Source organism: Equus caballus, chromosome 3 (assembly GCF_041296265.1).
Source record: "Equus caballus isolate H_3958 breed thoroughbred chromosome 3, TB-T2T, whole genome shotgun sequence".
In the NCBI taxonomy this organism is placed as follows: domain Eukaryota; kingdom Metazoa; phylum Chordata; class Mammalia; order Perissodactyla; family Equidae; genus Equus; species Equus caballus.
The window spans coordinates 84,778,150-84,799,708 of NC_091686.1; the positions used below are offsets into that span (position 1 = coordinate 84,778,150).

Here is a 21,559-nt window from a genome sequence, read left to right on the forward strand (position 1 = left end):
CGTTGACTATATTATTTATTATATGGATATGAATTGAACATTTATTCAATGAACATTTATTAAATACGTATTATTTTCTAGTGTTGGGGATACCAGACCTGTAGTGCACAATCTAGCAGAACAGGTATCTTAAGGAAAACAGGTATGTTAAGACTTACCCCATGATATGGCAAGTACTTAGCGGAGGTATCAACTGTTGTGTGTTGAGGGGATGAGGGAGAGGAGAGAGTGATGGTACTGGTGATAGTGAGTTAGGAAAACTCTCACATGGAAGGTATCATTAGAATGATTATTTTTGGTAGGAGTTTACCACTGTAAATTCTTTGTAGATCAGGAAATTTATTTTATTAATCATTGTATCTTTGGAGCCTAGCACAGTGTATACTTAGTAAATGCTTAATAAATCATGGTTGAATGAATGGAACCCATGAAACATTCAGGGCTCAATCTGTTGACTTCATTGTGTAGGTATATAATGTTCCAGGCTGGAAGTAGCTGGAGAAAATTGAGAAATTATGAACGATTTTGGTGGCAATTGAAGGAATCTGGCTGTGTCCTCTAGTCAATTGGGCCAGGACAGGCTTTGAATCAGGAAAATAGTAGGACCAGCTTAGTTTATTAGGAAGAAAACTGAACTGGAGAGGGAAGAGATGGAAAACTGGGAAATGATGGGAGATCATTGCAATTGTCCAGGTGATTGATGATGGTGGGTTAAGGCTGTGACAGCAAGGATGAGGAGATGGGGCTGGATTCCAGGATTTTTGAAGCAGATCAAGATTTGGTGACAATGAGGGGGCCGGCCTGGTGGCACAGTAGTTAAGTTTGCACGTTCGGCTTCTTGGTGGCCCTGGGTTCGCCTGTTCGGATCCCAGGTGCAGACATGACACTGCTTGGCAAAAGCCATGCTGTGGTAGGCGTCTCACATATAAAGTTGAGGAAGATGGACATGGATGTTAGCTCAGGTCCAGTCTTCCTCAGCAAAAAGAGGAGGATTGACAGTAGTTAGCTTAGGGCTAACCTTCCTCAAAAAAAAAAAAAACAAAAAGATTTGGTGACAATGAGACAAATGAGGGAAGGTGGAGAAAGTGAAAATGAAACCAGTAGGTTTGTTATGAGGCCTGTGTGCAATAACGTATGTGACGGCAATCTATAAACTACAAAACATTACAGTTGGTTGTTTTATTTTCTCTGGCTACTCTACGTTTAGATGGGGTAAGTGGCTGTATTTTTAAAGAGATGTGTTCATATCCAAGGAAGATATAAAACTTCGGATTCACAGGGGCAGGGAAAGGTAATCTCAGAAGACTGGGAGAGGAAAAGAACGCAGTTCGGCTATTTCCTAGGCAGCTCCTTCTCAACTCCCCAAACTTTCGAGGTACCCCAGAGCCAGGGAGCCCTGCCCACTTCTGCTTCCCAGTCTTCAGCATCCTTCCAGGAGCCCGGTCTTCTCGCTAGCCAATCACGCTCGTTGACGTCATCACCGTGCGCGGTCAATAGATGAGTCGGAGGCGGCACCACGTGTACTGTGTTGACTGTCAAAGTCTCAGGGAGCCCAATTCCCGGAAGCTGTGAGTTCTGAAAGAAGTTCCTGCAATTGAGTGCCCGCGCTTGCGAATTCCCAACTATGAGCGACCCGGGTGTGTTGTCCTTTACCCACCAAGGCTGGGAGCAGGTGCTGGCCAAAGTGAAACGGGCCCTGGTCTACCTGGACGCTGCCTGCGCCGAGAGCCTGCACTGGGGCTGCGGATCCACGCGGCTCTTGGAGGCGGTGGGGGGTCCTGCGTGTCACCTGCGAGAGTTCGAGCCCACCGCAGTTGGTGGCGGAGCCGAGCAGCCCAAGGCGGTGTTTGTGCTGAGCTGCCTGCTGAAAGGCCGTACCGTGGAGACGCTACGGGACATCATCTGCCGCAGTCACTTCCAGTATTGTGTGGTGGTCACCGCCGTGAACCACGCTGTCCACCTCACGGCTAATCACGTGCCGGCGGCGGCAGCGGCCGAGCTAGAGGGGCAGCAGCCGGTCTTCGAGCAACTGGAGGAGAAGCTGTGTGAGTGGATGGGCAACATGAACTACACCGCTGAGGTGCTGCACGTCCCGTTGTTGCTCGCCCCTGCTGCTCCCCACCTTGCCTTGACTCCAGCCTTTGCTTCCCTTTTTCCACTGCTACCCCGGGATGTGCATCTCCTTAACAGTGCCCGGCCGGACAAGAGGAGGCTGGGAAGCCTGGGTGAGGTGGATGCCACTGCCCTGCCCCCTGAGCTGCTACTGCAGATCAGGTGCCTGGTGTCAGGCCTCAGTTCTCTGTGCGAGCATTTAGGGGTACGGGAAGAGTGTTTTGCTGTAGGTTCCCTCAGTCGGATCATCGCCGCAGATCTGGCCAATTATGCCCCTGCCAAGAACAGGAGGAAGACTGCCGCAGGCAGGGCATCGGTGGTCTTTGTGGACAGAACTCTGGATCTCACCGGTAAGTGGGATTGCTGTGGAGATCTTCATAATCATTCTCCAAGGTGGGACTTTCATTGATTCAGCATATTTTATTGACCTCTCGCTGTATGTCAGGTTGAGGACACAAAGATGCACTAGATGGACACAGTCCCTGATTTCACAGAGTTCATAGTCTAGAGGGAAATTAGTCATTAGCAATAGCAAATTAGCAATTACGATCAATTTGTTAAATGCTGTAATGGGTAAATACATCTTCAACATGCATTGCCTTCTTATACAACAACTGCATCTAGCCCAAGAGACTGGAAAAATGGAATTACGTTGACATCCAGGAGAACTGTCCACCTGGGAACCTTTTAGAAATGTGCAGATGCCAATATTCACAACAACCCTTCGTAAGAGGGTTCTAATATATTGGAGAGGTGTTAACAGATGACCTAGTGTAAGGAAACTGTACAACACTTAGTTGAGTTTTAGATTTCTTTAAATGAGCGTTAATAAATGAGGCTGAACTTAAACATCACCAGAAAATGAGATTAAATAGAATTGTAGAAAATAATTGCAAATGTTTGTTGATTGATTCTTAGCTCTCATTCTGTTGAAGACTGGGTAGATAATATCAAATTATAGTAATATATTTATTTATACACATAAGGAACAAATGTAACTCTTAAAATAAGTGAAGGAAAAACACTTTCTGGTACTTGATGTGTGCATTTATTTTCAAAAGTCAACTTTGTTGTTCTCTAATTAGGTAGATATAATGCTGCTAGTAGTAAAGGCTGGCCACACCCAAGTTCAGGGAGAATAATCAGGAAACTGACATTGGTAAGAGTTCTTTTTACTAGGTCAGAAAAAAAGCTGAATGAAATTATAAAAACCACAATAAAGTGTATTTGTGTTTTTGGCCTTATAAGATTAATTTTCAGTTCATAAAATAGAAAGTAAGCTAAATGGTAATGCTGAAATGTAAGCTTAATTATGTAATTGGAAAAACCAGGTTTCCAGTCTGTCACTGTGATTTAAATATGAGTAATGATTGTAACATCCCAGAACTCTTAGGGGATTAAAAAGTACCTAATGGGTGCCAGCCCGGTGGTGCAGCAGTTAAGTTTGCACGTTCCGCTTCGGTGGCCCAGGGTTCACCAGCCCGGATACCAGGTGGGGACATGGCACTGCTTGGTAAGCCATGCTGTAGAAGATGGGCGCGGATGTTAGCTCAGGGCCAGTCTTCTTCAGCAAAAAGAGGAGGGTTGGCAGTAGTTAGCTCAGGGCTAATCTTCCTCAAAAAAAAAAACACACACACACACACAAAAAAGAGAAGGCAGAGTGGGTGGGATAAGGGAGTATCTCCGGGACCCAACATATTTACCTATCTGCTGGTGCATAGAGCCAAGTTTGATTTGTGGTCCCCTCTGAAACCAATCACCTCTGGCATCATGTACCCAAGAAATGGTCTATGACCTACTTTCCATTTTAAAATTATGACATATTCTCCTTCAGAAGGGATCAAAATTATTGCTGGCCGATAGAGGGTGGATTTTGGAGGATGGATTCTAACTGGGACTAGTTTGTTACTGTGGTCCTAATAACTTAGAAATTTAAGTCTTTTTAATGGCTATCTTTTGGATAATCATCCAAACTATCTTCCGAATGATCAGCTTAATAGTTCATTTGTGTCAAAGGTGTTTCAACATAGTGTTATGATGCCGTATTAGTGATATTCAGGGTTGATTTTCAGTTGGTACATAGCTGTATTGTCAAACCAGTTTTTTACACATTAAAATCCTTCTATACTAGTGAGTAAAGAGAAATCTTATGCTTATTGAAACCACAAGCCGCCTAATGCTGTTGCCCAGTGGAGGTCAGTGATAGGGCCTGGAGGTGCTGAGCGTACTGAGGCAGTGGTGGAAGTTCATGGCGGTACTGATAGTTGTGGAGATACAGCATTTGTCTTCTGCTCCAGCGTGGCCCAAACAAAATTGAATGGGGTGGTAGGGTAGGTGGTGTTGGTGGCATTATTGTTGGCGTGAGTGCTCTCTGTCCTTGGTCCAGGCTCTGGCATCTAGGAGCATACCTGATCACCATGCTCAAAGTTTTTTGCAGATCTGTCCTGGATGCAACAAGCATAAGGAGCTGGGGAGCTCATGACTATAAAGTTAATGGAGTAGTTGTTACAAGGGTTTGGTGTGGTTTCTTACATCAAATTGTGGCTTAGATTGGGGCATTGTTGAGCCAGTTGATATGTGCAGCATACAAAAGATTACACCAATAATTTCTAAAAATCAAAGGTGATTTGGAAATGAATGGAATGACTTGAATGATTTGAATTTCAATTTAAATTACTTGACAGCAGTTTTAATATAGAGACCAAAAGGAAACACATTTTTTAGTTTTTGATTTAGATTTTACTTTGTATACATATACCTTAATGTATGTTGTTAAATATTTTGGATACCATTCTTGGTGATTTACCATTGGAAGATTTATATACTTCATCTCTTCTTCGAGGTAAAATTGGCACTACCAAAAATAACTTCCAATATTTCATAAATATTCGACAGTAACATTGTGCTTAGGATATAGACAAGTTTCTTTCTCATCTTTTTGTTATCATCTTTGCTGAAAGTACTATCACTTTGTCTAACAGTTGGTTTGTTTTTTCGGTAAACATTTATTGAGTGCCTACTGTGTGCCGAGCATTGTCCCAGTGAGGGAAACAGTGGTGAACAAGACAGATAAGTTCTTTCCTCTCCTGAAGCAGTTGATAAGCCCTCAGGACTTAAAAATATAGAAGTTTGTTGTAGTTGTTTGAGAAGCAAATGACCACTGATGTGTGTGCTGTGATTTCAACTTACTTTCACCATGTCTAGACCGCCCAGAAGCTTGGGCCACTGCAGAGTGCTTCAGGCACATTTGCATAGGAAATTTAAGTACAACGTTCTATGGATTGTTCTGCCTTCTGATTTGTTTTGAGGGACACTTAAAAAGATAGATATGGCACAACCAGAAGGACCTACAATTGGGGTGTGCAACTGTGTACTGGGGGGCTTTGGGGAGAAAAAAAAAAAAGGTTGGCAGGAGATGTTAGCTCAGGTGCCAATCTTTAAAAAAAAAAAGGTAGACATGATTTATGATTCTCTAAAAGGTTTGAATCTGGTTTCCCTTCCATTCTTTTCTGGCTCTTAAGATCAACTAGTATACTTTGCTAGTGGTATTCAAGCTCAAAATTGAAAGATAGGAGATGGCAGTAACTCTGGGAATTAAATTTCCTCTCTTGGTTCAATTCTTCTGAATTTTAGTTTCATGTTAACTTTTAAATTAAATCCATTCAATTAAAGATTAACTTCCAATCCAATGGATGGTTCTTAATTCTGGGATTATGATACACTGTTGCATTTATATTTGCTTTAAAATGTGGTTACATATTATTATTATTTTTCTTTTAAAGATTGGCACCTGCCTAACAACTGTTGCCAATCTTTTTTTTTTTCTGCTTTTTCTCCTCAAATCGCCCCAGTACATAGTTGTATATTTTAGTTGTGGGTCCTTCTAGTTGTGGCATGTGGGATACCAGCTCGGCGTGGCCTGATGAGCCGTGCCACTTCTGTGCCCAGGATCCGAACCGGTGAAACCCTGGGCCGCTGAAGCAGAGTGCACGAACTTACCCACTTGGCCACGGGGCTGGCCCCCACATTATTTGTTAAAGTATTGAAATGTGAAACTATTAATAATGGCTAAAATTTGAGAGCACACTACTTTTCTCAGCACTCTACATATATAAACTTCTTTAATTTTCACAGTACTTTTTTGAGGTAAGTATTATAATTATTCTCATTTTGCAGATGAGGAGACTGAGGCTTGGAGAGTTAAGTAACTCATCCAAGATCACACAGCTGGTAAGTGGCGCAGTCAGGGTTTGAACCTTGGCAGTTTGCTCCACAGCCTGTGCTCATAACCTCTCTCATATGTGCGGCTATGGAAAAAAGTTTGAGAACCCTTGTCCTGGATAGTAGAGGTAGTGCTGATGTTGTGTCCAGAAGCGAGCAGCTTCAGAGTCTAAGCATAGTTGTTGGACTCTGGTGCTGCCTTAGTGTTCAGAAAAGTGATTTATCCTTTCTACCCCTATCTGATTTTCCACAAAAAGCAAAGTACCAACTAATATCTTCATTTTAGAGTTCAGAGGATACTGTTTAAAGTAAACATAGGTATGAGACATAATTGAGAAGCCATATAAGGCTCCGACTAGATTACTGGTCTTAGATCCGGAGCAGTATAATAACTTCAAGTCCTAGCTTTGTGACTTACGTGCTGTTTGATCCTCATTGAACCTTTTGAGGGCTTTCTTATTTGTAAACAGGGGAAAATAGCAACCTTAAAGGGCTGTTGGGAAGATATAAAATCATCCATCCATTCATTTGTTCAATATATAACTAATATGGTGGGTAAGAGATTAAAAAGTGAGGATTTCCATTTTAGATAGCCTAGCTAGGGAAGGCCTCTCTGAGGATGTGACATTTGAGCGGAGACTGAAAGAAAGAGAAGCAGAACATATAAGACCTAGGGGCCAGCCCAGTGGTGTAGCGGTGAAGTTCTCACGTTCCACTTCGGTGGCCTGGGGTTCACAGGTTTGGATCCCAGGTGTGCACCTACACACTGCTTGTCAAGCCTTGCTGTGGCAGGCGTCCCACATATAAAGTAGAGAAAGATGGGCATGGATGTTAGCTCAGGGTCAGTCTTCCTCAGCAACAGCAGATGTTAGCTCAGGGCTAACTTCCTAAAAAAAAAAAAAAAAATAGGAACGTATAAGACCTAGGGAATGACAAGTGCAAAGGATCTTAGGTGGGAATATGTTTGACATGTTTGAGGAACAGTAGGAGGCCAGTGTGACTCCCTTCAGCTTGCCCTCCAAACAAGGAGGGCCAGTGATAGGAGGTGAAGTTGAAGAGACAAGCAGAGGAAATGCATTGTAGAGTAAAGTAAGGACTTCAAGTAAAAGCCAAAGTCTGATGGGAAAGTTGGAGGGTTGTGAGCTGTGATGTGACACGATCAGATTTATGTTACACAGAATTGTGTATGTGAGGAGTGAGGAATGGAGGTAGAGCCTCAATATGTGGTAGCTGCTGCTACTATCTAGGTTGTGTAGTAGGCATGAGTGGTTAGTTACAGTAGTCTTACCTCTGCCCCTTCCTAGTCATGAGTCCTTGGGCCAGTTGCCTAACTGCAAGGGTCTCAGTTTCCTGATCTGTAAAATGAGGATAATAAGAGTACCCACTCAAAGAGTGGTTGAGAGGGTAAATTAAGTTAACACATCTAGTTTCCAGAACAATGCCTGCTACATAATCGGCACTGGAAAAATGTTTATTATTTTTTTATTAATTAATGATATGCATTTAAAATGGTTTAATGTTTTATTCTTTTAAAGGTAATTTTTCCCCCTAGGTATAAGACTAAAATCATAAACGCAAGAATAATTTACCATGCATATAACCCAGAAGAATTCTATTACTTGACCTCGTACCCACCATTAAAGGAAGTGAGAGTTGGTTAGAATTAACTATTTGTCAGGAACTATATTCTGTCATACCTAGAGAAAAAAAAAATGAAGTGAAAGATTCCTCCTGTATGATCCTGCAAGATCACTACAATTTTGGTTACTTAGGAGAGTATAAAGAATGGTTTGGGTGATCTCTATTCATTTCATAAATATTTTTTGAGCAACTTTTGTGTGCAGCCTCTGTGCTAGGTGATAGTGACATAAAGCCTCCCTACTCAGTGACTCCTGGGGGCTGATAGCCTCGAGCTCAACTGGAAGTGAATTAAAAACGCACAATCTCAGGCCTAACCCCAAATTTGTGAATCAGAATCTGTGTTTTAACAAGATCCCCAGGTGATTTGAATATGCAGTAAAGTTTGAGAATTGCTGATATAAAGATCAAACAGTCAAAGCTCTGGTTTATGAGGAACTCACAGTCTAATGAAGAAGCAGAAAGCTCAGCTAATTAGAGTATGAATGATACGTGCCTTCATAGGGTTTGGGTACAAAGTACTCGTTTAAGGGGTAGCCATTCCTAGGCCAGTGGTTCTCAACTTGGTTTCACATTTGAACCACCCCAGAAAGTCTTTTTTTTTTTAGGAAGATTAGCCCTGAGCTAACATCTGCCCCCAATCCTCCTCTTTTTGCTGAGGAAGACTGGCCCTGAGCTAACATCCGTGCCCATCTTCCTCTACTTTATATGTGGGATGCCTACCACAGCATGGCTTGCTAAGCAGTGCCAGGTCCCCACCCAGGATCCGGGCTGGTGATCCCCGGGCCACCAAAGCAGAACGTGCAAACTTAACTGCTGCGCCACTGGGCTGGCCCCCAGAAAGTCTGATTTTTAAAGATTTTTTTTTTCCTTTTTCTGATTTTTAAAAAGGGGTCTGGGCAGAGGCTAGAATCAGTATTCTTTTAAAAGCTCCCCATGGGTGCAAAGATGTAAGAAGGAACATAGGTTGTTCTGGGAGTTCTTTTTAGATAATTTTTTATTAGAACTTAAGGTACATGGGGGTTGGAATGAAGGACTGAGCGAATGGTAAGAGATAGGAAGGAAGGATGATGAAGATGATGAGGAAGGTGGTTGGGGCAAAAGGCCTTAAATTTCATGCTCAGTGAGGAGCCATAGCAAGTTTTTAGGCAGACAAAATGCATGTGCAGATTTCCTGTTGAGAGAGTTCTCTGGTGGACAGTGTGATAGATGGATCTGTTGATTCCGAAGCGGAAACCACGGGGTGAGTCAGGCTCTAATGGGGTGGATTTTGTTGTTGTTGTTGTCGTTGTTGTTTTGCTCGCTTTTTTTTCTAGTCAAGTTTATTAAAGTATAACTTACATATAGTAATATTCATTTTTATAATAAAGTGTGTAGTTTTGTCCAGCAACATATAGTCATGTAACCACCACCACAGTCAAGATATAGGAACAGTTCCAACACTTCAAAAAGTTTCTTTGTGCCTCTTGTAATCTCACCCTCAGTTCCTGGCAATCATAAATCCATTTCCTGTCCGTCGAGTTTTGCCTTTTCAAGAATGTAACATAGGGCTGGCCTGGTGATGCAGTGGTTAAGTTCCCATGTTCTGCTTCGGTGGCCTGGGGTTTGCTGGTTCAGATCCCCGGTGTGGACATGGCACCACTAGGCAAGCCATGCTGTGGCAGGCGTCCCACATATAAAGTAGAGGAAGATGGGCACGGATGTTAGCTCAGGGCCAGTCTTCCTCAGCAAAAAGAGGAGGATTGGGGGCAGATGTTAGCTCAGGGCTAATCTTCCTCAAAAAAAAAAAAAAATGTCATAAATGCAATCATCTGTGTATATAGCCTTTTGAGTGCCCTCTTTCACTTAGTGTAATACAGTTGAGGTTTATCCATGTTGTTGCTTCTATCAGTTGTTCATTCCTTTTTATTTATGAGTAATATTCAGGTGTATAGATGTAGCACAGTTTGTTAATTTGCGCACTGGTCAGACTGTGTCCGTAAAGGGTGTAGAAAGGAATAACGTTGATATCTGTTGGCTCAACTCTAATTCCTACTGTGGGGTGTGCAGTGATTCTTAACTGTTTTGAAATTAAGAAACTTTTTTGAGCAATTGTTAAAAGTTATGGATTATCTAGAAAAAAGCATAAGCTTACAGTATTTCTTATCAAATTTAACCCTCCCATCCATCCATGGAGGAGCCCAGCCTAGGAGCCATGGGCTCCCTGATAAAGGCAAGACATATTGGAGCCTAGAGGATTGATCAGGGGGTTGTTATAATATCTAGGTGAGAAATTGTGTGAATTTATATTGAGTCAATAATAGGAAGGATGAAGAGAAGAGTAGTTGATATTTAATTGAGAGAATTAATAGAGTGGTGACTGATAGAATGGTAGAGTATTACGGGAAAGATTTGAAGACATGCCAAGTTTTCTAGCTTGGGCAATTTCAGAATCCATTCCCTGATATATGGAATGTAGGAGAAGATTCAAGTTAGGGGCAATATAATGAATATCACGTGATTCTCTTATCTAAAATTACTGTGTGGGGAAATTTGCTTATTGAATAAACTTGTGTATGTGCTGTGTTGTAATTCTCCTATCCCCATAACCCAAAGTCCTACCTGGTATATGGCAAACTTAAGTAGGCTTTTGACTGGTATGCAGTATCCACTGTAATACATCTCCTTTATGCTAGATTTGACTGATGTGAGGCAACCATAGGTAGTGTTAGAAATGGTAGTATTAGAGAGGATCTAATAACTAACAGTCCTTTCCTCATCCACAATCTGAATCAATTGAATATGAGATAAAGAGTTGGTAGGCGGAGGCCAAAATACTAGTTTTATTATGGATAAATAATAAACATTATGAGCATTAAAGAATGTGGCTTATATGTATGGACAAGTGAGCTTCCTAAACCAAATCTCAGAGTTCAAAAGTTTACCCACTCAGCAGCAGGCTTGGACCAGAGCAAGTCTTTTTCCCTTTTCTGGAGGGCAGAACCTATCCTAGGAAGAGTAGAGTAGAACCTGACAGCCCGGGGAAAAGCAACTGATGGAAGGAGGTAAAGCACGTTCACGAGTGTTATGCTAACTGTTGTCCCTCTACATGGAAGGAAGCATCAGGAGTAATAAAGAAATATTCCGTTCTTATAAGACAGAAATGTGATCAAATACTGGAACATTTCAAAATAACGAAAGGCAGTCACAGATTCTTGGGAATGAATGATGGCGAATCAGAAAGGACGTGAGTTTTTGCATATGTGAATTCTGAGTCCGGTAGCCCTATCTCAACACAAAGGGACAATACGCACGGCCCAAAAATAGCCTGTTTGTGAAATGTAGAGAAGGCTGCTGCTGCATTTTTATCTTTTGAGCCCTACTCCAGTGTGACTGAGCTCTTGTGAAGGTGCCTCAATTCTTGCTTCTCACTCTATTTCATTTAGTAGACGCAAGTATAGATGTTTCTTGCCTTATGATGATGATACTGGCATGTACATCACATCTAATCTACAGGATCATACAGGAATGGTATTTTTCTGGTGCTGTTAACTAAAAAAGTTTAGCCCTTGAAGCAAGTGGCTTAACTTAAGATCTCAAATCCTGAGGTTCAAAGATATTTAGGTGTCAGTTGGACCAGCTCTAAGTTTTTAGCTTAGTAAAATAGCACCACATTTATGGAAGCTGCCTCAGGTTACACAAGGAACTGGCAGAGGTTAGGACCACTAGAGCCCACGTCTCCAATTTCTTTTTCTGACACCCCACTTGGAAAAGATGGCACTGGGAAATAAACCATTCTCTGGCCAGACTAGACCACATTGCTGTTGGCCACATTAACAGTTGGACAGGGAAGAAGTAACTGGGTTCTGGTTGACTTCCACTCCTGAGCTTCTTAAATAATATTTTTAAATTTCTGTAATAAAGGAAAAATTAAGCTCTCTGAAAATTTGTGTGATACAAATCTTGGTATTTTATTCATTTTATAAAAGAAGAATCTGACGTTATTGTGACACTGAGAGGCCCCAAATGCTTAGTCTGTGTTTGAGTCATGTAAATAGCACTAATTAAATTTTAAAGATGAATATTGAACCCTCTAAAGCCAGGCATGTGAGAAACTGTATTCACAGAAGAGCAGGACAATTGGTTGAAAGCCCGTGCTTTATCCTTCGTTATCAAGCATGTTAGACATACACATCCTTTTGACTAAATCTAAGAAGCTGAGTAATCCTGGTCATGTAAATTTGGCCTTTTGTTAATTCTCTGATGTAATATTTTAAATATTTTCTGATTGGATGTAAATTATTTTTCTAATTAGGTAAGTTCCGTGTGCTCCCTGTAGAAAACACTGGGAAAAAATGAAGTTTAGGTAGAATTTATATCAACGAAAAGCCTACCATCCAAAGATAACCCTTGTTAAAATTTCTGGATATTTGGGGGCTGGCCCCGTGGCTGAGTGGTTAAGTTCGCAGCTCCGCTGCAGGCAGCCCAGTGTTTCGTTGGTTCGAATCCTGGCTGTGGACATGGCACTGCTCATCAAACCACGCTGAGGCAGCGTCCCACATGCCACAACTAGAAGGACCCACAACGATGCCACAACTAGAAGGACCCACAACTAAGAATATACAACTATGTACCGGGGGGCTTTGGGGAGAAAAGGGAAAAAAATAAAATCTTTATAAAAAGAAAAAAAATTTGGGGATATTTGTATGTGTGTGTGTGTGTTTATAATATATTTTTTATTCTTATTATGCAGGAATATATGTTCACCATAGAAAGTTTAGAATCTGTAAATAAATAGAAAAAAACAAAAATCACAATTTGAAAATTGCTTCAATAAATTTACCATAATTAAAAAAAAAACTATTCCTCTCCTTTTGAACATTTAGGAGGTTAGTATATAATATTTTAGGCATATACATGGTACTTTGGTTTTGTAAAAATAGTTTAATTAGTTATTAAACTTTAAGAAAAAATAAGTATGTTATATCTTGACTTCTCATATTCAGAGATTTTCAAGAGGACTGGATTAGCCAACCGTTTCAATTTGCAGAGGGTTTAATGAACTGAGACTTGCCCAAGACCCCTGAGTGTGGCATAGGGAGGAATGAGCAGCAGCCATATTGTAGGGGCTAAAGAAGTTAGGAAAGGAAGGGAGCACCCACGGACCACATTTCTGGTTTGTGCCACGTGTCTGTGAATGGCAGTCGAAAATAAGAATAACCTGGTGCAGGGCTCAGAATTTGGGCACCAAGTTCAAAGAAGAGTGATTGTAGTGATGGGTGGAGATTGTAGTGATGGGAGCCCCAAATGGAGATACTAGGATTACCTCATGGCATCATGAATTTCTCTCTCTCCACTAGTTCCCTCCTTACTTACTAAAAACTTTTTTTGAGGAAGATTAGCCCTGAGCTAACTACTGCCAGTCCTCCTCTTTTTGCTGGGGAAGCCTGGCCCTGAGTTAACATCATGCCCGTCTTCCTCTACTTTATATGTGGGACGCCTACCACAGCATGGTGTGCCAAGCGGTGCCATGTCCGCACCCGGGATCCGAACCGGCAAACCCCAGGCCACCGAGAAGCCAAACGTGCGAACTTAACCGCTGCACCACCAGACCGGCCCCTGGGGCTTAATTTAAAGGTATAATTCACTTAGAGACTTGTGACCCCCCCTGGATGTGAGGGCCACTTATAGTCACTAGGCATTCATTCAGCAAGTATTGAAGGAGCAGCTCGTAATCTGAGTGCTGGAAAGAGAATCATAAACCATAGACAACATAAATAAGATGTGGTTCTCTCTAGGCCTAATAAATGAATATTCTACTGGTAGAACAAAAATTCTTTTCTTTAACATCAGAAGTCACCTTAGAAGCACTCATGCTGGCTCTGTCTTAAGTCACTTTTATGGGCCTGATTTTTTTTTAATAAACAGTGTGGTTTTTGGACTTGTCTTCCCCAAGTTTGAATTCTTGCTCTATAATTTATAAGTTATGTAATCTTGAGCAACTTACCTAACTGAATCTTCTACTCCATAAGTGACCGTAATGATTCCTACCTATTAGAGCTGTTGTAAGAATTAAGTGGATAATAAATGGGCAGTATGGAACTTAATACCTGGGACATCATAAGCTCTCAATAAATATTAGCTATTGTGATGAAGGTGATGATAGTGATGATGATGATTCCTTGGATTCCTGGTTTGGTCTTTTCTACCCAGTTCTTCTGTCCAATTAATTTGACATGGCAAAAAACAACGAGAGGTAGAAATAGGGAGACATTAGGAAGCAAAATGTTAATTGATTTGACATGAGTGGGATCAAAACAAGTAGATGTGCCAAGTCCCCGCTCGTTGTTGGAATGAGGTCTTCCAAGCAATGATGGCTTTTGGAAAGGTAACTTGATTTCATGGAAAAAGTGTTAAATTGTGTTGTTGGTCTTGAATTTCAATTTGAGATCATGAATTCATTTGTTATTAAAAGATTTAGTACATGTGAAGGGCCTAGAACAGTGCCTGGTACACAGAAAGCATTCTATAAATGCTTCTATCACTGCAAACTGTTACCATTCATTCATTTATTCTTTCCTTCATCTAGCAAATATTTAGTGAGAGCTTACTACCTGCCAAGTGACCTGCTAGATATGGTGGGTCAAGGGAGGTCTAGATAGGCAGTTGCCATTATGAAGATAAGGTTCTAACAGAGGGGAGATCTGCTATTCCTGGTCAGGTTTCTAAGCCCTTCTGGGTCTTATATCTTCATCAGTAAAATAAAATTTGGCTCTAAAATTTCAGGATAGTATCATCCTATGACACTATTTCCATGACTGACTATATGCTGATAATTTATTTATTTATTCATTAAATATTTATTGATCCAACCATATGTAGCCACTGTGCCAGGTGCTGGGAATTAGTAGTAACCAGAGCAGACACAGTGCCTGCCGTCAAGGAGCATTAAGTCCAACACACAAGGCACACACTGGCTAGGCACTGGTGAGTTTGATTAGTGATACACAGGGCAAAATACTAGGTTTCTGTTATTGATTTGTGTAAAAGAAACTAAAAATGTATGTTATTCTTGATAGAAGGGCCATTATAAAACATTAGTCCAGCTTCTTTTGCCTCCTGTTTTGTGAGTTTATATTTTCTTGTCTGCTTAAACAGGAGCGGTTGGACATCATGGAGACAACTTGGTAGAGAAGATGCTCTCAGTGCTTCCTCAGCTTCCAGGCCACACCAACGATGTGATGGTTAACATGGTAGAGCTCACTGCACTCCACACCGAGGAGGAGAATTGGAATGCGGTAGCACCAGGCTGTCTCGCGCAATCCAGGTAAGATATGTAGTGTTTTTGTCCACTCATTCCTCTCCCTCCTCCCTTTTCTCTCTCTCCTAGATTGAGTGTTCCTGTAGAAAGGAAACAATAAAGAGTTGGTCTGGTTGAAAAAATTCACAGTGGATAGCATTTAGAAAAAAGCATTTTTTTTCTTAGCTTTGAAATAACCATATCCATTAAACAACAAGTCAAAAAGTATGAAATTTCATAGAGGTGTCATTTAGATATAATCTAAGCTTGTTCTCTGGATCAGTTAAGAGACTCAATTTATGCATCTCTGTTTCACAGACTGTTTCACATGGAATTGAGTCCAGGCTTACTCAGTTTCTTTTTCCCAGTGGACTTTTTCCCATGGTTAAATAACAGCCCACGAAGCTATGAAATAGCACATCTTTTTCTACGTACATGATATGCTCTTGGTCCTCAATGGGAGAAGTTCTTATTTCTATGTATATGTTTTCACATGCTTGGAGAAAACAGAGAAAGAAGATGGCGTACTTTATGTTATTTCAAAAATAAAAGAACATTTCTCCAGAGACACGACAATAAAAGGATACAAGAGTTGTCTTCTCTGCTTTATACTTCATCAACAATTCTTATGAGAAAAATCATGTGTTAGAAGGGGAAAAGTGTCTAAGAGTATCTCTTTCCCTTATCTGCATGTGTTCTATTTTTAAACAAAACAGGACCTTTTGGCATTATAGTTTCAAATCTAAACAGTAACAGTTTCTTATCATATTTGGAATTAATTTTCAGCTCCTGAAGTTTTCAGCTTTTTTATAGATAGTTAATAACATTTATTGAATGCCATTATGTATGGGCCAGTGTGGGAAGGGAACAGAAAGTTCTGTACCCTGTCTTTTTTATATGCTCATACTCGCAACAAAAATGTAGGCCATGTGCTCACTTTGGCAACATATATACTAAAAAAAGGCCTGAGGGCTTGCAGCTATACAAACTCAGAAGTAATTGTGATTGGAAATGCTTTTAACTGTTCAAAGTCTATTCAAAAGTTATTATTAAAGGGCCGGCCTGGTGGCACAGCAGTTAAGTTCACACGTTCTGCTTCGGCGGCCCAGGGTTCGTCAGTTCGGATCCCGGGTGCGGACATGGTACTGCTTGGCAAACCATGCTGTGGTAGGCGTCCCACGTATAAACTAGAGGAAGATGGGCACGGATGTTAACTCAGGGCCAGTCTTCCTCGGAAAAAAAAAAAAAGTTATTATTAAGGATTCACTGTGATTCTTACTCTGAACTAAGTAATATGAGGGACATAAAAGAATATAAAACATCATTCTTGCCTTCAAGGAATAATTTCTTGTTAGAGTAGTCATGATTTACACACAAGTACAATTAAAAAACAATGGAAATTACATGAAGTCGAGACTCGTGTGTTCTACAGATTATGAATTTTACAAATAAAGTATCAGGTCAGTGTGGTCTTTGTAGATCAATGTGGGCCTTATGGAAGTCTTGGTGCTTGAATTAATTGTGTCTTGAAGGATTTCGGAAAGGAGAAAGGGCTAGCATGAGCATAGATATGGAAACAAGAATGGTCAGGGCGTGATATGATGCGTTGTGAGGAAGAAAGACAACCTCATGGGACCACTACTGCCATCAGCTCTATTAACATTTTTCAGGACTTATTCTGTGCCCCACACATTTCCAGGCATTTTACCTTTGGGAAGTCATTTAAATTTTAAACAACCTAACGAAGTAGGCGTTGTTATTCCCCCATTTTACAGTTAGGGAAACTGAGGCAAAGAGACATTAAGTAACGTAGTTAGCAGGAGGTGGAACTAGAATTTGAGCCCAGAATATTTGACTTCAGAGTTCCTATCTTAACTTCCATATCATCTACGCAGGGGCCTGGGAAAAGCTAGGCTCATGAATAGGTTTAAGGAGACAATGAGAGACAAAAATAAAGTTACTTCTTGGTTTAATTTGGGGAGTTCTATTTGTTTAACATAGTGGTTACACAAACAACAGAAGTCAATTTTGGTTAATTTCAGTGAAAAAGGAATTTGTTAAAGGGGATTGGAAAGCTAACAGGATCAAGGAAGAACTGTTAATCAGATTTTGGAAAGGACAACCAGTTCCAGGGGTCTAGGGGGCACGAACTCAGGAAAAGCCTCTTCAAGGCCTTGACATCCGAGAGACTGCATTTTAACTGTTTTCTTCCTGAGTCATTCAGTTTAAGATTCAGATTCCGGGGGAAAAGGTAAGATTGGCCTAATTTGGGCCTTATGCCCACCCTTTGCCCAGTGGGGGTTGGGGGCAGTTCATACTGACTAAGAATTGTGCCAAGATCATATAGCATTGGGGAGGGGTAGTTCTTTAAAGGAAAACTGAAACATTTATCAAAAGAAGAAGGAAGGGATGCTGTACAGGCAATAACAGTAGATGCCTCTTAATAATAACAGCACACACTTATGAGGGCTTATTGTGTAATAGGCATGGTTCTGATCACATTATATACAGTAACTTATTTAATTCTCACAACATCTCTCTGAGGTGGGTTCTATTCTCATCCGCTTTTATAGATGAGGAAGGAGGTTAGATAACACACCTAAGGTGACACACAGCTAGAAGTGGTGGGGTCTGTATTTGAACCCAGAGAGTCTGGCTTTAAAGTCAGTGCTTACCATTACTCTATGCCGCTTCCACAGAAGCCTAAGATAATTACAAAGAGAACAAGTGTGCTCCCCAGAGAAGTCTGCAAAAAGAGAGAAGAATTGAATTCATCATTAATGAGCAGGAAAAGCGAATTCTGAGAAGTGTAGTCAGACAAGTGTAGGAATCAAGATGTCTCTTAGATTTACGAGTACTATTTTGATTATGGCCAATTTATTTAACCTTGACTCCTTAAGCACTTATTCTACCCCAAGCTTAGTCCAAGGCTTGAATCAAACCAGTCTTGGAATCCCATTTCCCTTGCCAGTGATTGTTTCAGAAATGGGGAGGTGGCAGGAGAGAAAGTCTTCTTAGGGCTTCTTGAGCAGGTCTTTTTGCTTCTGAGAGGAGAGTCAAGAAAGAGACACACTTTCCCCTTCCTCCTACTCTCCTCCCCTAGCTCCCAGGGCTCTGATATAAGTACTAAAACTACTGCAGCCATTTTTGCTCACATGGAGCTAACACATGCAGGTGACGTGGTCAAGGGGCCATGGAAAAGCAGCTATGGGATCCTGTGTCTGGACCTTATATGATGTAGGCGAGGATAGTTCCTTATTGTTGAAGCCAAATTGAGTTGCTGTTTTCTATTACTTGCAACCAAAGCCGTCCTAACTGACACATTTTCTGTACTTCATTATTTCATCTATAAAATGAGGTCATTGGCCTAAATGACTTCTAAGTCTCTTGGGTTTAGATAAAAATTCTTCCTAACTGAGCCCCTGCTGTGACTCAGCTCTGCCTCTGGGCACTTATGGCTGAGTTCATTTATATATATTGCCCCCTCCCGGTCTTCGTTTTCAGTGAGTGCCTTTTCCTCTCACTACAAGTATTGTTATGGGATATGAGCTTTGAGTGCCATCTGAGTATGAGAGTGTGGTCATATATGTCAAAGGCAGTGATGAGTTCTAGAAGGATCTGAATAAAGAAGAAAGCTTTGATGAGAGCAGGTTTGGTGAAATAGCAAGACTGGAAGTCAGGTTGCAGACGATGAAGAGATAGGTGGTGAGAAAATTATAAGCAAATAAAGGTCAAAAGCAATAATTCAGAGAAAAATGGTGTTTCTTTACAATTGCTTGGAAGACTAAGAGAATTGTACTGATTAATTTCTCTCCAAAAGAGGAGTGGAAATAAATTACAGCTTTCCTAGCATATACTGTCCTTCCATCAAAATAAAAACAACCACTACTACCTCCAAAACCACTCCCCAGAAACTTCTCAGTGAAATGCATATGAGGATAAAAAAGTTAGTACTAAAATGCAAAACAGATGGTTGCTTGGCAATAAATAATGTGCATGCAATGGAATAATCTTTAAAAAAGCAAGTCTTTAATAAGCCTTGACAATCAAAATTGATTGCTATTATAATTTTTCTAAAAGGCTGTTTGCAATGATGGCAATTGAAGTTACTGCCAATGCAAATAAGAAATCGATAACTTAAATCCATTATAACATGACTTTCTAGTGCCTATCCATTGGTCCCTGGATTATGTGGAATATTTTATACAGGAAGGAGGCAGAATCTTTTCAGTTCTTATGTTTTCCTTCTGTTGAAGCGGGTTTTTATTCTCTGCCTCAGTTCCACTCTCCCTAATCTATTACTCTTTTAGTTCCTTGAGCACCTTTCACCTGATGCCCCCCTACCTGCATTTACTACGTCTGTGCTTGGTGCCTCTGGCTCTGATCTAACCCAGCACCCATAGTGCTGCAGGTTCTGCTTGGTCCAGGACCCACTTCTCTCATTGCTCCCCATATGCCTCACAGTGAAAGCCAAAGGCCTTACAATAACCTATGGGACCATGTACCAGCTGGCTTCCTGGTTTCTCTGTGACCTCATCTCTTATTCTTTCCTCCTTACTCATTCCTTTCCAGCCACATTAACCTCTTTTCTGTTCCTCCAGTAGGGCTCTCATTTTCCTGCCACAGGGCTTTAGCTCTTGAAGTTCCTTCTGCCTAGATTGTTCTTCCTGTAGATATACGCTTGCCTTGCATTTCCTTTCTTCCTCTGGGTCTTTCTTCCTTCTTAGTTAGGCCTTTTCTGTCCACTCAGCACTTCATATTTCCTTTCCTGACTTGATTGTTTTGCTCCTTAGCACCTACCTCTTTCTAATATAATTGTTTATGTTGTATTCTTGTCTCTCCCTCTTCCAGAGAGCCGTGGAGAAAACTCCCCAGTAAAGAGTTCCAGGAGAGGAGGGATATTTGTCTCTTTTATTCGCTGCTATGTCCCCAGTGCCTAGAACAGTGCCTGGCACTCCAGAGATATTTGTTGAGGGAGTACATGGCAATGGATGCTGCCAGGGCAGGATCCATTAGTGGAGTGGCGTGCTGGACTAAGATAGAGAGGGTGAAGCCAAATCAGAGCGTAGGAGAGGTTATTTTGGGGATGTCTAGACTCTATTGAATATTTGAAACATTCTCATTGCGTTAGCAAAATTGACCCAGCAATTCTACTTTTAGGACTTTATTTCATGGATGTAATTTGCACACGTGTAGAATGATATATACATTCATTAATCACTACAGGATTTGTAATAACAGGACTAGAAATAGCTTCAATGTCTATCAGTTCAGTAAATTGTGGTACACTCATACAATGGAATAATATTCAGCTATTAAAATAGAATGAAGAATGAAGAAGTTGTTTTTATACTGATAGACAACGAGCTCAATTACATACTTCAACTGAAAAAAGCAAGGTGTTTGTGAAATATGTATTCACATTTGCTTGTCATGCATTACATATATCTGGAAAAACGTGTACAGAACTTATGATGTTGGCAGCCTCTGTAAAGGGGTGCTGGGTGGCTGGACATATACTGAGACATTGGTGAGATGAATGAAGGTGAAGAAAGAGGGAGATGTCTTACTACATATATCAATTTGTGTGTTTGGAATTTTCAATCATGTGAATGTATTTCCTATTAAAAATAAATAGAAATTAGATTTAAATAAAAACTCTACTTCCTTAAGCTAGTTTAAGGTAGGATTCTGTGCTCCTATGAAGGAAAGTTGCTGTCTCTTACTTTGGAACCTCTACGAAGCTTCTCCCCCCACATCGTCTTCCTTCCCCAGTGAACCATTCTTTACTCTAAAACTTCTATCAAAACGTGAAAAAACTACCCTGTAATTACTTGTTACATGTCTGTCATCCCTACTAGACTGTAAATTCCTTAAAGATAGTAACTATGCTTGGCACTCTTAGGAAGTGCTAGTAAGTTGAATAGTAAAATGAACAAATGACATAAATCTTAGATTTGAGACCAAGTATAAAAATGACGACATAAATCCATGAAAAGCCTTATCTACTTCATTTTAGCACTTAAGTCACTGTCTAGTCTTGTTGATTGGTTTTATTATATTTATATATATATATAAAATTTATTCCATTAAGTTCCTGCAGACTAATAGGAATTTTCTAAATACTTTTCCCCAAATGCACCTTATTGCCTAGGTCAGTGAGAAGGAAGGCAGGTAGCATTGAGTGCCTGAATTTTGTCAGGCACTGGGCTAGATGGTTTAAAATGCCTTATTTCACTTAATTCTAAAAGCAACTCTACAAGGTCTCTATTGTTCTTTTTCTGTTTTTATAGAAGTTGAGAGAAAGAG

At 40.7% G+C, this 21,559-nt stretch overlaps 1 protein-coding gene across 2 annotated transcripts in view; it reads left to right on the forward strand.

The window, feature by feature from the left end:
* The first annotated feature begins 1,446 nt into the window (after positions 1–1,446).
* Positions 1,447–21,559, forward strand: part of SCFD2 (sec1 family domain containing 2) — a 392,812-nt gene continuing 372,699 nt past the window's right edge. The window contains exons 1-2 of one of the 2 annotated variants that reach the window (XM_001493770.5): positions 1,447–2,462; positions 15,109–15,277. In XM_001493770.5, the coding sequence (XP_001493820.1) occupies positions 1,625–2,462; positions 15,109–15,277 (1,007 nt within the window). In that variant the 5' untranslated portion in view covers positions 1,447–1,624. The remainder of the gene's footprint in view (positions 2,463–15,108; positions 15,278–21,559) is intronic. The other variant, XM_005608775.4, reaches the window with a different exon arrangement.